General features: G+C 36.3%; 2 protein-coding genes across 2 annotated transcripts; one reads left to right on the top strand and one right to left on the bottom strand.

The window, feature by feature from the left end:
• Positions 1-2,265: 2,265 nt before the first annotated feature.
• On the top strand, positions 2,266-5,215 carry LOC141653208 (small ribosomal subunit protein uS4y). The gene is made up of 3 exons (XM_074460893.1): positions 2,266-2,464; positions 3,552-3,933; positions 4,801-5,215. The coding sequence occupies exons 1-3, from the start codon at positions 2,437-2,439 to the stop codon at positions 4,982-4,984; spliced, it is 594 nt and encodes a 197-aa protein (XP_074316994.1). The 5' UTR covers positions 2,266-2,436; the 3' UTR covers positions 4,985-5,215.
• A 2,448-nt stretch (positions 5,216-7,663) lies between these two features.
• On the bottom strand, positions 7,664-12,887 carry LOC141653207 (ABC transporter A family member 8-like). Its single transcript, XM_074460892.1, has 19 exons — positions 12,700-12,887; positions 11,978-12,218; positions 11,747-11,817; positions 11,562-11,664; positions 11,321-11,440; positions 11,122-11,234; positions 10,860-11,024; positions 10,600-10,762; positions 10,393-10,518; positions 10,027-10,110; positions 9,606-9,916; positions 9,323-9,523; positions 9,119-9,228; positions 8,943-9,027; positions 8,725-8,853; positions 8,480-8,585; positions 8,256-8,344; positions 7,816-8,149; positions 7,664-7,748 (listed from the first exon to the last, which is right to left on the bottom strand). The coding sequence occupies exons 1-18, from the start codon at positions 12,775-12,777 to the stop codon at positions 7,859-7,861; spliced, it is 2,586 nt and encodes an 861-aa protein (XP_074316993.1). The 5' UTR covers positions 12,778-12,887; the 3' UTR covers positions 7,664-7,748; positions 7,816-7,858.
• Positions 12,888-13,150: the final 263 nt, after the last annotated feature.

Below are 13,150 nucleotides of genomic sequence, written 5' to 3'. Positions count from 1 at the left end.
CATCCACCAAAGCAGCTTATACTACTGGAAAGCAAGTTCTTGCATTTGCTACAATCCAACTTTTAAATATTTACTACCCTATTGGGCACGAGCTTCACGGATCTGTAAGAATTTAAGGATACATAAAAGATAATGTCGTAAGTAACATATATATATATGAACATTAACATAAATTTATACGAGATTATCGTATGAATAATACTGCTTTATTTATGTTACATTGAGTTGTGATTCTTTGTATTTGTAATGGTCTCGGTTAAGAGTTCATGAACTCTCACTTATGTGAGTTATCAACCACAAAATCTTACTCATTTGAGTTAATTTGTACAATGTAAATTGAGGAAAAAAAAAAAAAAACTTAATCAATAGTTAATATGCAATGAGTTAATTAAGCAACTTTGAGCAGCAAGCAATGTGGAAACTTCCCTTAGAGGTAAACATAAAGCAATCACTTTTTACTTTTCACTTTTCACTTTTCACTTTTCACTTTTCACTTTTCACTTAAACTCACATGAAGACCCCATTTGTGCTCAATAAAGGCATTACATGTATATTTGCACTATATATTAGACTTTTAATTATGCTACTAAACTCAAATGAAACTGATTGATATGAAACGAAAATGATTGTGAGCATGCAATAACTAGTCAAAGGAACTAATTTGTGGTTAAAGTTGATTAGGACTTAAATTAGGAGCCTCTATATATCATTGCTTTGATTTTCACTTGTAATTACCCCTCTTGCTTTGAACACAACTCTTTTCACTATGTTTTTCTTGTTTTGCTTTAAGTGAACATTAAACTTCTATATATTGTAAAGGGTTTTTTTTATCAAAAGCTACCTTATATTTAGGGGTATTTATAAAAATATTATCTTATATTAATTTTTTTGTTTTCAACTACCTTTATTTTCTTTATTTTTGGTCAATAACTACCTATGCTAATGGTATAGACAAATTTGGTTAGTTTTTCGGCTTTAAACTATGTCATACGACTCTTTAATGTTTAAATCATGCCTAGAACAGATTTTGGGAAGTCATGATGTACTTACGCTTAATTTTAGTAGATGCTCATAAGTATTATTGAAATGTGAAAAACATAAATCTTGGTCATCTGAAGTTAAATTGTGGTTTTTATGCTGTTGATCATTGTTGTTTGATGTTAACAGAGTCATATGAGATAGGTTAATGTCGCTAAATCGATCAAATATCGTCATCTCGTGAGCTTAGGTTGTTTTTTTACCAAGATAAGAGAAAATAAAGGTAGTTTAAAACAAGAAAAATAATATAAGGTAGTTTTTTTACAAACACCCCTAAATATAAAGTAGTTTTTGACAAAAAAAACCCTATTGTAAAATATAAAAATTCAAAATATGATACTAAAAAATATACACGATTACTCATCGGATAATCTTTCAAGAGAAAAACTTTGATAAATTAAGAAAGTTATTTGAGATCAGTGTTTACAAGATAAATATAGAATGGCCTCCGGACTCGATCTCACCCGACATTTATATTAGTCGAATATACAACCAACAAAAATGGGCCAGAGCATGTGTTAGTGTGTTACCATATTGCCCTCCCTTCTCACGGAACTAAACTCATGAGTAGTTCATTAACTTTATTAAAAGAGGCAACTAAATTAATAATATTTTTACCAGCATTGCAAGAATAATTCTCGGGAAAATTAATAGAACAATCTTTCATAAAAATTATAATTTTACCCCAAAAAATACATAAAAAAAAGTAAAGAGTAATTCAATTCAGCTATGCTAAATTCAATACAGTTCAATTCAATTTACTTCATTTTTTATCTTCACTTCAATTCAAATGAGCCCAGTTCAATTCAAGCCATATAAGTGCATTACAATTTAGTCCAAATCGAACTATTTTGGTCTAAAAGAGTAAAGCCTAACAGTCTAGAATTAGTAACCTAACAAGTCACTGCATGAATAAATGAAACTAAAACAACCCATGAACTTGCTGACGAGTTGGATTTGGGATGGTAGCGAGGAAGATAGAGGAGAGATTATCTGAATTGTGACATCAAGGTTAGAAGGTGAACTCTTTACCATTAGGGACAACCCTTGTTGGTGCGTTAGTTTAATCTTGGTATTGTGACTTGAGAATATGAGTCAAATTAGACTAATGTCACGGTTTATGTTGATATACTCCGTTGATGAATATATGATGTGTCCTTAATGAACGAATTCTAAATATATAAAAAAAAAAAAAAAATACCCATAACAATTGGGTTTGCCCATAACACATCTGGGCAAATTTTTGCAAACTAAATCAATTTCATTTTATTGAGTTACATTACCCAATTGAGTCTAAGGCCCAAAATATGGAATTAGGGTTCATCATTTAAACCCTCATCTATCTCATTCACCTCCACCTTCACTTATACTAACAGAGAGTGAAGCAGATCAACAACAATGGTGCACGTTAATTTCTACCGCAACTGTATATTCTCTCTCTTTTTTTCATTTCCCATTTTTCGCCTCCTTTTTTTTTTTTCGGTTTAATCGCATATGCTGGATTTGCAATTTGTTATCTTTTTATTAATTTAGATCGTTTTTTTGCTTTTAATCGGAGCGTAATTGTGGATTTTACATGTGATTTAATTAATTAGGTATTGGATTGAGGTAATTTGACTGTTATTAGGTTTCTTCGTAGTATTTTAATAAATTGTTCATGATCATGTTTTTAAGGGGTGTTAATTTGCGAATTTGGTCTTAATTTTAGGGTTTTGCCTGTTTAATGATGATGGTTATATAGGGTTATTGCATGAGATTGCGAATGCCGTAAAATGTAACTTGATTAGTGATGAATATCGATTGTTGGTCTGATAGTATGCGATTTAGTTCTAGAATTAAGTAATTGGAGCGCTATCGGGGTTTTCTTCATCGTATTTAAATGACTTGTTCACGATCATGTTTTTGTACCATGAGAATTTGTGAATTAGGTCTTGATTTAGGGTTTTGCCTTTTTAAAAATGATAATTAGGATAGGGTAAATTACTAAATTGTATGAGATTGCAAAAGCGGTAAAATGTCACTTGATTATTGGTCTGATAGTATGTAAATTAGTTGTTGAATTAAGGTAATTGAACTGTTCTCGGGTTTCTTCAGCATATATTTGAATGAATTATTCATGATCATATTTTTAAACGATGATAGTTTGCAAAATACTTCTTCATTTAGGGTTTCAGCCTTTTTAAATTAAGAAAATAGGGTACATTGTTATGTTACATACTTCCATATATTTCTGAGAAATTGATCTGTGGAAGAATCTGTGGCGGAACCAAGGGGGCAGGGGTGTGAATGTGAGATAGGCAATGAAGTTTTTGGAAAAGTTATCGTTTTTTATTGACTACCTTGAGTTAGTAGTTTGCCCCCCAGAAATAATTCGCACTCTTAACTACAAATGTTGGTATTTTTGCGATACTAGTTTGCCCCCATGGAACATTTCTCCGTACAAGGTAGTATGTTATTATGAATGTTGCAGATTGTAATTTGATTGCTGATGAAATGTGTTGTTGGATTGATAGATGGGAAGACCTTTAAAAAGCCTCGCCGCCCTTACGAGAAGGAGCGGTTGGATGCCGAATTGAAGCTTGTGGGAGAGTACGGGCTTCGAAACAAGAGGGAATTGTGGAGGGTTCAGTATGTATTGAGTCGTATCCGTAATGCGGCCCGTCATCTTCTCACCCTTGATGAGAAGAACCCACGTCGTATCTTTGAGGGTGAGGCTCTCCTCCGCAGGATGAACCGTTATGGTTTACTTGAAGAGGGTCAGAACAAGCTGGATTATGTGTTGGCTCTTACAGTTGAGAACTTCCTTGAGCGTCGCCTTCAGACGCAAGTCTTCAAGTCTGGAATGGCCAAGTCTATTCATCACGCTCGTGTGCTTATCAAGCAAAAGCACATCAGGTAAAAATTTACAGTCGTTTTTGCCTTGTTTCTACTCCCTGAATGCAGCTGAGATTTTCTAGAAAGTATCGTAATTTTCTACTCCTAGTTAACATAAGCATTGGCTTTTGAAATTGAATGGATTCTTGTTACCTAGCATTAGGTCTCAACCCATTTGCATCAACCTCTCAGAATTTGGAACGTTCTTTCCTGTGTGATTTACTATATGTTCTAGTTAGTAGCAATTAGAATAATTGATGTGCACTTTTCCAGATAATTTTGGATCCTTGCTTTTACATTTTGGGGACAGATGAACTAACTCTATCATTTTAATATCGTACTCCTGTGGTGCCTTTCCCATTGGCCTAACAATTGGGTCGTTTGGATCGAGTCTTTTCGGTATGGGTCATTTGGGGCTTTCCGGTGATTATGATTTGTGCAATTTGGGGTTGTCATTATTAAGGTTTTCGTTACAAGGTCATTGTTTCTTATCATTTTAGACCAGTCCAATTTTGTTAGGGTCATTTTAGACATTTTCAATACTGGTGACTTGCATATTTGACCTAGCTATCAGGTTGTTATGATCGGGTCATATCAGATGAGGGCCATTTGAGGCCTTTGGGCTTTCTCAGTTGAGTGCTTATGAGCTGGTTTGTTTTTGGAATGTGATTGTCATTGTTTATGATAGTTTCGGATCAAATCATTTGGGTTATGGTCCTGTTAGACCTTGTCAGTACTGGTCCAGGTCTGTTTTAGGCCGAGTATGGGTCACTTGCATATATGATTGATTATATGCTGTTCTCTACTAAATCAGGAGAGTGCGTTCTTGAGGAGGCAAGGAACATTATCATTCCTACTCTGTTTTGATATATTAACTGCTTTCTACAGGGTTGGAAGGCAGGTGGTGAATGTCGCTTCATTCATGGTCAGGGTTGACTCACAGAAACACATTGACTTCTCATTGACCAGTCCATTCGGAGGAGGCCGTCCTGGAAGAGTGAAGAGAAAGAATCAGAAGGCTGCTGCTAAGAAGGCTTCTGGTGGAGATGGAGATGAAGACGACGAGGAGTGAGCATTAAATTATTCCTAGTATGCCGTAGCTTCATAACCTTATTTTTGATGCATGGTGACTTTTGTTTCATCTTGGTTGTCATTATCAACTTTAAATAATAGTACCCCTTATTTAGCTTGTGATTGTGGTTCCTATATGTGATTACCTTTCTGGTCCTAAGGCTTGTGTCATGCACATTTAGAACTTAAGCTGTTTGACAATGTTCTTTATTCTGTTTGACACCGTTCTTTAGTGTGGAGGACTCGACTTTGTTAACGTGTTTGCATTTAAGCTGTTAAATTGAGCTAAATAGTGTGCAGAATGAAGACCGAAGTAAGTAAAACTGCCCTGCCCACTTTAGAAAGCAAAATATTTAGGATGCATAATGTGTTAAAGATCAGTCGATGCTGGGACTTCTATAGCATTAGCTTAAATTAACTATTTGAGGCACACTTGTCTAGTTGTCTCAGCTAGCCAGCGATTTTTCATAAACTGATATGGTGCCTACATCGAAAAGTTACAAAGCTTGTGAAGGTGTTCACATCATTTGTAGTCATTGTTACTATTACAAAAATTTCAGAGTTGCACCGTTAGTTTTACTCCTGCGCAGGAAATCGTTTGCTACTCAATCTTAGTCGTTGCCATTAGCGACGTGTATAATGCGTCCGATACCCTCTTGAAAGTGCCAATGTAGCCTTTTATTATTTTTATGAAATTGAGATGTCTGATATAAATTCAAGGATCAGGATTGAAATTGTTGGTTTTATGCTCCAAGACAGTTGACATTAAATCAATTGACAAAGTAGGTGGAGCATAAGTTTGATATATATTGCTCGACTACAAGAAATTAGTGCTTACTAAATTCTTGTCACCAACTTGATTGAGCATTATCCCAAGGGAAAAAATAGTAATGCAGAATCTTCCAAATATAAAATAAAATGTTCCATCATTTTTAACTTTAGTTTCTTGTGCTTAATCATTAAAATCCCGGTCATACATATATTGTATATGAAAGGATGATGCAGAGTCTCAGTAAAAGACTATTACAAACTCGAACCAATGCCTCACCCGAACTTTAGGAATACACACTTGTCCGTCTCAACCTAGGACTATATACATTGGATGATCATTTTTATTTCTCTTGACTATTAGAGAATGTACTTATCTAAGAGTGGTCATTGTTGCCCGCCCGTTGAAGCCAGTAATTCAGAGAGTCTGTCACTCAGGTCGTCCACTTCTTTGCTGAGCTTCCTAATATAATTGCATACTTCTTTCACAACTTTCGATGCTGGCATCTGATTTCATCAATAAAACCTTTTCAGTTAAAATTATCGATAAGACCATATTTGTACGTACAATAATCTCTTTCCATAATATAGTTAACCCTAGAAACATAGAATTAAGGAATGTATTAATGCTTGATGCGTTGATGTATATTAATAGACAAATGAGATAAATGCATTACCTACCCTCTTTAGATTAGTACAGTTCATCTCCGGCCGCATTAATGCTTGTAACTTGAAGATTAGCTCATTAATCTCCCGGTCATTTGCACGTCCCGTCTCAACGGTGCTCCGATTTGACGACATAATGTACTTGTTTACTTGTAAGGATGCTATTTATTACTCAAATGAGTCGATTATGCCACTTTGTAATGCAAAGTATAAATGGTCTATTCTGAAGATGATGATACAAAAAGGGTTGGCTTATAAAGAGCAAAGAGAGGGAACTAAGACAAACAAACCAAGATTAAATTACAAGTACAATTAACACAAAATTTTGTCCATGGCCCCACATTGTCTCTTAACAGTGCACACTATGGCCCACTATTTGTGTGGGCCTGACTTAATTGGCAAATTTGAGTGAAATGCACACGTACCATCAATTTTCTAATTTTAGCTTAAAATTTCATAATTTCTTTTTTTTTTTTTTTTTTTTGAAAAAACCCGGAAGGTATTACTTCATTGATAAAAGATCATTGGCAATACAAGTAGCAACGTTATGAGGCACATCCTCATCCCATCTACGACAACCAACAAACCATGGGTCGATATGTGCTAAAGTATGAGCTACGCTATTAATGTTCCTACGAGTAAAAGAAAAGACACAATTCTTTCTTGTGTTGTGGTAATATGCAATGAATGAGAGAAACTCCTTAATTTGTTTATACATATACATAGCATCCATTTCATATCATTGCAAAAAATAATGTTTTGTGTTTTTCTTGGTTTAAATGATCCATCCCAGTCCTTTTCAGACGTCAATCACAAAACAATAATAATATACTGCTATGTTGCTCGAACTCATTTAGAAGTATCCGATATGGGTGCGTGTCCAAGTACCGGATTCGGCTATTTAGGAAAAAGATTCAGGTTAGTGTAAAATGAAGTGTCCAAGTGTCGAGTGTCCGACACGAGTACTTGAGGTAATATTGAAAAGCCGAAGAATATACTACGTATACAACATTTTAAGATGTCTAGAATTCAGCTCTAAACTCCGCATATTATCTTAAACAACTCTTTAAACCTTGAAATGATATCCCTTATCGACAGTTACGACAATTTTCTTTTGGGGTACTGAGACAAAATTAATGTTGTTTTGTTTATTGTTGAAAACTTATGAAGACTGAGAATGTGAATTGTGAGAAATGAAGACAATCCATATACTCCGTATTTGATAATCACATGCCTGCTTAAGTCGTTTTTGCACCCACCATATAAATCACTCATATGAAACGGTCTCACAATAATCGTATGTAGATAAATGCGTAGTAAATTAGTAATGTCTAGGTGCGAAATGTAAGGGGTTTAAATTGAAGAACATATTGATTCACCAACATCTACAATTCAAACCATGTCTAAGATTAGTCATATGGTGCTAGCTCAAGAGAGATCATTAGATAGATGGTTGAGCTTCCCTAGCAACTTTGATGAAGACATCTTCCAAAGTGGTGTCAGCCAATCCCCATGCTTGAATCGGAAACTTGCTCTTCGCGATATCCACTGCATTGAAAACATCTGCAATCCTCACTTCCTGTTTTGGCAACTCGAACTTTTGGGTACCCGCTACATGGTAGATCTTTCGAACATTTGTAGCTAAGTACCCGACTATACCCTCTACTTCTTGGTCATGATCGGCTGTGGTTGTTATGGTGAGCACAAAAGAACCGCCATATCGAGCCTTCAACTGTTATACAACAAGTTCAGGAAGTAGCGTTAAGGACTGTCAGGGGACTGAAACAAATTAGTATTCTTTCTTTTCCTGCATCTGAGTATAAGATGCATTGTAGTACCTCTTTTGCATCGGCTATGCATTGTAAGCTTCCATCAACAAATATCCCTAGCCTGTCGCAAAGAGCCTCGCCCTCTTCCATGGAATGTGCTGTGAAAGATTATCACGCCATAAACAACAACAAAGAAGAAAGAAAAACAAATATAGTCGATTTCACAAGATCCAATCCAGGACAAAATAACAGGACATGGAGAAAGGCATAGTCAGAGTGTTAGAGAGTATTACTAGTAAGAACAATGGCTCGATCCTGCTTTGCACGTTTCACGATCTTCCACAACTGTTTTCTAGAAGCAGGATCCATTCCAGTGCTGGGTTCGTCCATGAACACAACCTTCATATATCAAAGAGACGAACATTTTAAGTCTCCTGTGACACCGTCTCATACTCTCAACACGATGGAGCTGTGGAAGGAATAGAAAGACGGAAAGGGCAAATGAAGCAAAAACAAACTAAGTAAGTAACTAACGAACCTGTGGATCACCAATTAGTGAAATCGCTACACTTAATCTCCTTTTCATACCAACGCTATACTTGCCAACTTGTTTATCAGCAACACCGCCGTAACATAAGTTTAGATTCTTAAGAGATTTTTCCACTGCCTGATTCAAGAAACAATAAACCATCAAACAAAATTATACAACTCCGCATTACCAGGCCGGATTTTATCAATTCCATTTTTATATTTCACCTCTTTTAAAGCAGCACCCCAGAGATTCTTTAGTCTACCGTAGAATAAAAGATGCTCCCTTCCTGTTAGTGTTTCCCATAGAAGGCTGCAATGATCCAAGATACAGAAAAAAGTAAATGATAAGTTATCGAGTCTTCTAAAGCCGATGGTGGGAGATTGGGAACTGTATAACTTACTTATGCTGAGGACAAACACCTATTGTTGAGTGAATCTCGTGCATTTGAGTCCCGATGTCCAATCCGTTGATAAGAGCCGTGCCTGAGGTTGGCTTTGTGAGTCCAATCATCTACACAAATAGGTTCAAGGTCATTATTGTATTAAGTATTCTTCATAATGATGAAATTTAGCGAGTAAATGAAAGATACGACATTGACGAGTACCATGCTTATAAATGAGGTCTTTCCTGCAGCATTGGGGCCAATCATTCCGAAACAACCCGTCTGAGGCAAAGCAAGAGACATTCCTTTGACTGCAACTTTAGGAGGGTTTCCATCTCTTGCAGGATACACCTTCCTGATGTTGTCACATATTATGGCATACCCTTCAGTTGATCCCAGTTTCAACCGTTCCACAGTTTCCCTCTGTCGGACAAGCGAAACAAAACAGTTAATTAATAAGAAAGTGTCTGCTGCTGGAGACACGAAAAAGGAGCAAAAGGTATACCTCCTGGACTACATCAGCTTTCTGAGTCTCTGAAGGAAGTTGAGATCCACTCTGAGGCGTAGGGGACTTCTTGAACCAACATGGAGAGGATGCCATTTGGTCAATGTAATATACAAAGACGAGGGAGAGCAGCCATTCCATAAACATGATATTGGTGACCTCTTTCACTCCATTGCCAGTGTTATCTATGTCTTGCCACTGCTTAACTATATTACTAGACATGCTTCCTTCGGAAGCATAAGACTGCAACTCATATACTCCACGATATAAGGCAAATCCAGGGAACAGCTCAAGAATAATCACCCACTTCCCTGAAAGAGAAAAACATAGGCCAAATGAGACGTAGCACACGAATTACAACGATATTACTCCAATGGCAAATGCCTTTCCAACAAAAGCCTTCTTTGAAAGTCAGACTTACATGGGAACGAAGGTGCCTCGAGTAACCCCTTAAACAGGAAATTCCCCAGCAATCCAGTTATGAACACCAGAAGATAACCCACCACTGCAAAAATATCAACCCCTTTTCACGAGTACAGTAACAAATGCAAGTCGTAGCACCAAGGCCAGGGTCCCGAACTCTGGTACACAAAAAAGCTAATTTTTTTTCTTTCTTTTTGTAATCCTTTTATGCAAATTGTGTATTACAATATAATTCAAGTTTCAAACATTAAGGATCCTGTAAAGAAACTTTCTGGATCCGCCATTGCAGGAATATGCCAAGGAAGAAATCTTGAGTTAACTGAGCATGCGACTTAAAAAACAATTAATATAGCAGTATTCAAACCTGAAGCTGTCTTGACACTTGAGAATAAAGCAGCAGCTAGAATAGCCATGGAAACTTGCAAATTTATGTAAGTAAGATAAAACGGAAACTGGACGAAGTAGTTGTTCATAGTGAAAACATCTAGTCCTGCAACCAGAAGAAACAATGTAGCTGGTCATGCTATTGTAGAAATGAGAACTTTAATGTTGAAAGTATGAATGCATTTACCAAGTAATGAACCAAAAGCCACAAAGCATAGTATGTATATATAAGAAACAATGGCGAAATAGATATATGACATAGTCCAATATGCTCCATCACCGAGCCCATGCATTTTCATCATCATACGTAGCTTATGTTGCTTTTCGTAAACAAGAGCTTGCAGCATGACCTGTATCATAAAATGATCACAATAATTGGACAGCATCCGACATACTAACCTCTAAGCTACGGATACACTTATAAATGCAGGGAGTGTAGGGACTTACAGGGAATAACCAGACTACAATCCATACGAAAAAGAGAGTACTCATCGGTGACGGTGCCACAAAGTCTGGTGGACGCCGATAGTTGTGAGTAGGCATATCCTTGATGAACTCTATGACTATATTTGTACTAGACCCTTGTGAGTATTGAAGATAGGCATTGGTTACCTGTAGGTTACAGACGCTATACGTGAAACAAAACCCGGGTAATACAGTATACAGAATCGAGATCAGTAATACTTGTGCATTAAAAAGAGGTAATTACCATATTCACCAACCCTAGAACCCATATTGGAGATGTCGAAGGCTGGCCATCATCGGTTGGGTACCATAAAGTCACATTCAAATTGCTTCTGTTAGAGCTTAAGAAATCAAAGGCTGATTAATGAAAACACAAAAAATATTAGCAGGCATTATTAGTGATTTGACTAATATCACATAATTGTGTATAACATCAGCCAAACCTCCAGAAAACTCCTTCCTCTTTCTCGAGTGTTTGTCCGAACTTTCACCCTCAAAAATCGCATTGTTGATCTCATAAGAGCTATTTTTCCACAAAGTCAGGCCTTGCTTACATTTCCACCCTGAATAGAGAAGATCACTTATCAAACAAGAGACTCAAAAGGCATGCTTGAAATAATGAACATGGTTGATTTCAGATTGGATACAGGGGAATTCACTGAGACCTGAGTACAGTATATATACCAGAGTCAGACATGGTAGTGCTCAAGTTGTTTGAACTCTCATTGCATTTGGATTGGAGGTAGACGAGTGATACTGACTTTTCGTCTTTAGCGTAGTTTGATCCCTTTACCAATGAAAGAAAACCATAAATCTTAAATGAAATCGCAAAGTATATGAGGATTGGTATGGAGATAATAAAGATATACCAAGACAATGTCCTCGTTGAGATCGGATGAATTTAGAGATACGACAGTTGGAAACATGTCCTTTATCATACCTATCAAAAAATATGAAATCAGTATATAACAAGCAACAATACTTACTCAAAATATCAATAACTAACATGTTACTCCTAGGGGTCAGTCTCATAATAGGAGTATTTCATAAAACCGTCTCATATGAGAATTTGTGTATTTCAAGTTCATAAGGAATGGTACCCTGGCTGAAAGACTGATTCGCGCCAGTAGCGAGAAAAGTAGCAGGTGAAGAAGAAGAATTCTTGGACATATCCTCTGGAATTCGCAGCATAACAGGAAATTCTGAAGGGTTCGGAATTGGTGAACCTTGATTCTTCTGACTTCCTTGTTGCTCAATACTAGTATTTTGCATCACCATTAGTAAGATCAATACCAATACTGGAGTTACAAAATGGCAACAATTCTGGCACTTGTTCCTTCTCTGCAATAATTTTCGCCACCCATCAGAGAATAGCATTAAAATTCACCAAGTCTTATATGAGACCGTCTCACATGTTAATCAACTCGGGTACTACTCCGTAATAATCACCATACCCATAAACCCATCAATAAGTGATTGTTAAAGTGCCAATAAAAAATTAAATACAGTAAAGTTACAATCTTTGAAACCCCTAAGACACCAAAATCCTAAATTGTGAATCAATTTTACCTAACCGAAGGTAATTTAATCAAAGGTAAACAAACGATTGGGACGGAGAGAGTAATAATAAACAAATCAACACCTAATGTGGTCTAGGGTAACTTCAAGTCTTCAACAATGGAGAAATTTTTGCACAAAAAAAAAAAAATATCAGTCTTAATCCCAAAATGGTTTGGGGTGAGGGAACATGAATCATCCTGTAAAACCGTGACAAAACTAGTAAATTAAAGAATAAAATCAAAAAGGGAAGATGAAAGTAGACCTGATAAGTGAAGTTCTTCCTCAGTAAGGCATTGGACTGTTCAATATAACCAGCTTTCCCATGTGTAGCATTTGCCATTTTTTTCAAAATGCAAACATACACAGAATAAACAGCAAAATGATCCTTCAAATTTCTTCCTGCAAGATGCACCCTTCAGTTCTTACTATTTATGAAAAAAGTGGTACAGCATTATAGGCTTATAGCAGTGTTCAGTTGTAGTAATAAAGCTGTTCTTTTTTTGGCTGAAAAGTGTGGTCTTCACTCTTCTGTAATGTAAGATGGAACGTACACAAATTCCATGCAATTTCGTAGTGCGTCTTGCTTCAGACGGACCTTTTTGGTCTGAAATAATAAGATGGGATTTTGTAACCATTTTACAGTTAAATGTGACCACTATTGAAAAACCAGTTACCATAAGCTGAAACACTGCCTATACCATTGTGGTTACATT

This window comes from Silene latifolia, chromosome 4 (assembly GCF_048544455.1).
Source record: "Silene latifolia isolate original U9 population chromosome 4, ASM4854445v1, whole genome shotgun sequence".
In the NCBI taxonomy this organism is placed as follows: Eukaryota; Viridiplantae; Streptophyta; class Magnoliopsida; order Caryophyllales; family Caryophyllaceae; genus Silene; species Silene latifolia.
This window is presented reverse-complemented; position numbering and strand designations above follow the sequence as displayed.

What these genes read in the sequence shown, in the direction of transcription:
- LOC141653208 (XM_074460893.1), top strand. Translation starts at nt 2,437, where the DNA reads ATGGTGCACGTTAATTTCTACCGCAACT. An exon ending in CGTTAATTTCTACCGCAACT is followed by an intron (nt 2,465 to 3,551) that starts GTATATTCTCTC and finishes TTGGATTGATAG; the next exon opens with ATGGGAAGACCTTTAAAAAG. An exon ending in ATCAAGCAAAAGCACATCAG is followed by an intron (nt 3,934 to 4,800) that starts GTAAAAATTTAC and finishes TGCTTTCTACAG; the next exon opens with GGTTGGAAGGCAGGTGGTGA.
- LOC141653207 (XM_074460892.1), bottom strand. Translation starts at nt 12,777, where the DNA reads ATGGCAAATGCTACACATGGGAAAGCTGGTTATATTGAACAGTCCAAT. An exon ending in CGAGGCACCTTCGTTCCCAT is followed by an intron (nt 9,917 to 10,026) that starts GTAAGTCTGACT and finishes TTTCTCTTTCAG; the next exon opens with GGAAGTGGGTGATTATTCTT. An exon ending in GGGGTGCTGCTTTAAAAGAG is followed by an intron (nt 8,854 to 8,942) that starts GTGAAATATAAA and finishes TTCTTGAATCAG; the next exon opens with GCAGTGGAAAAATCTCTTAA.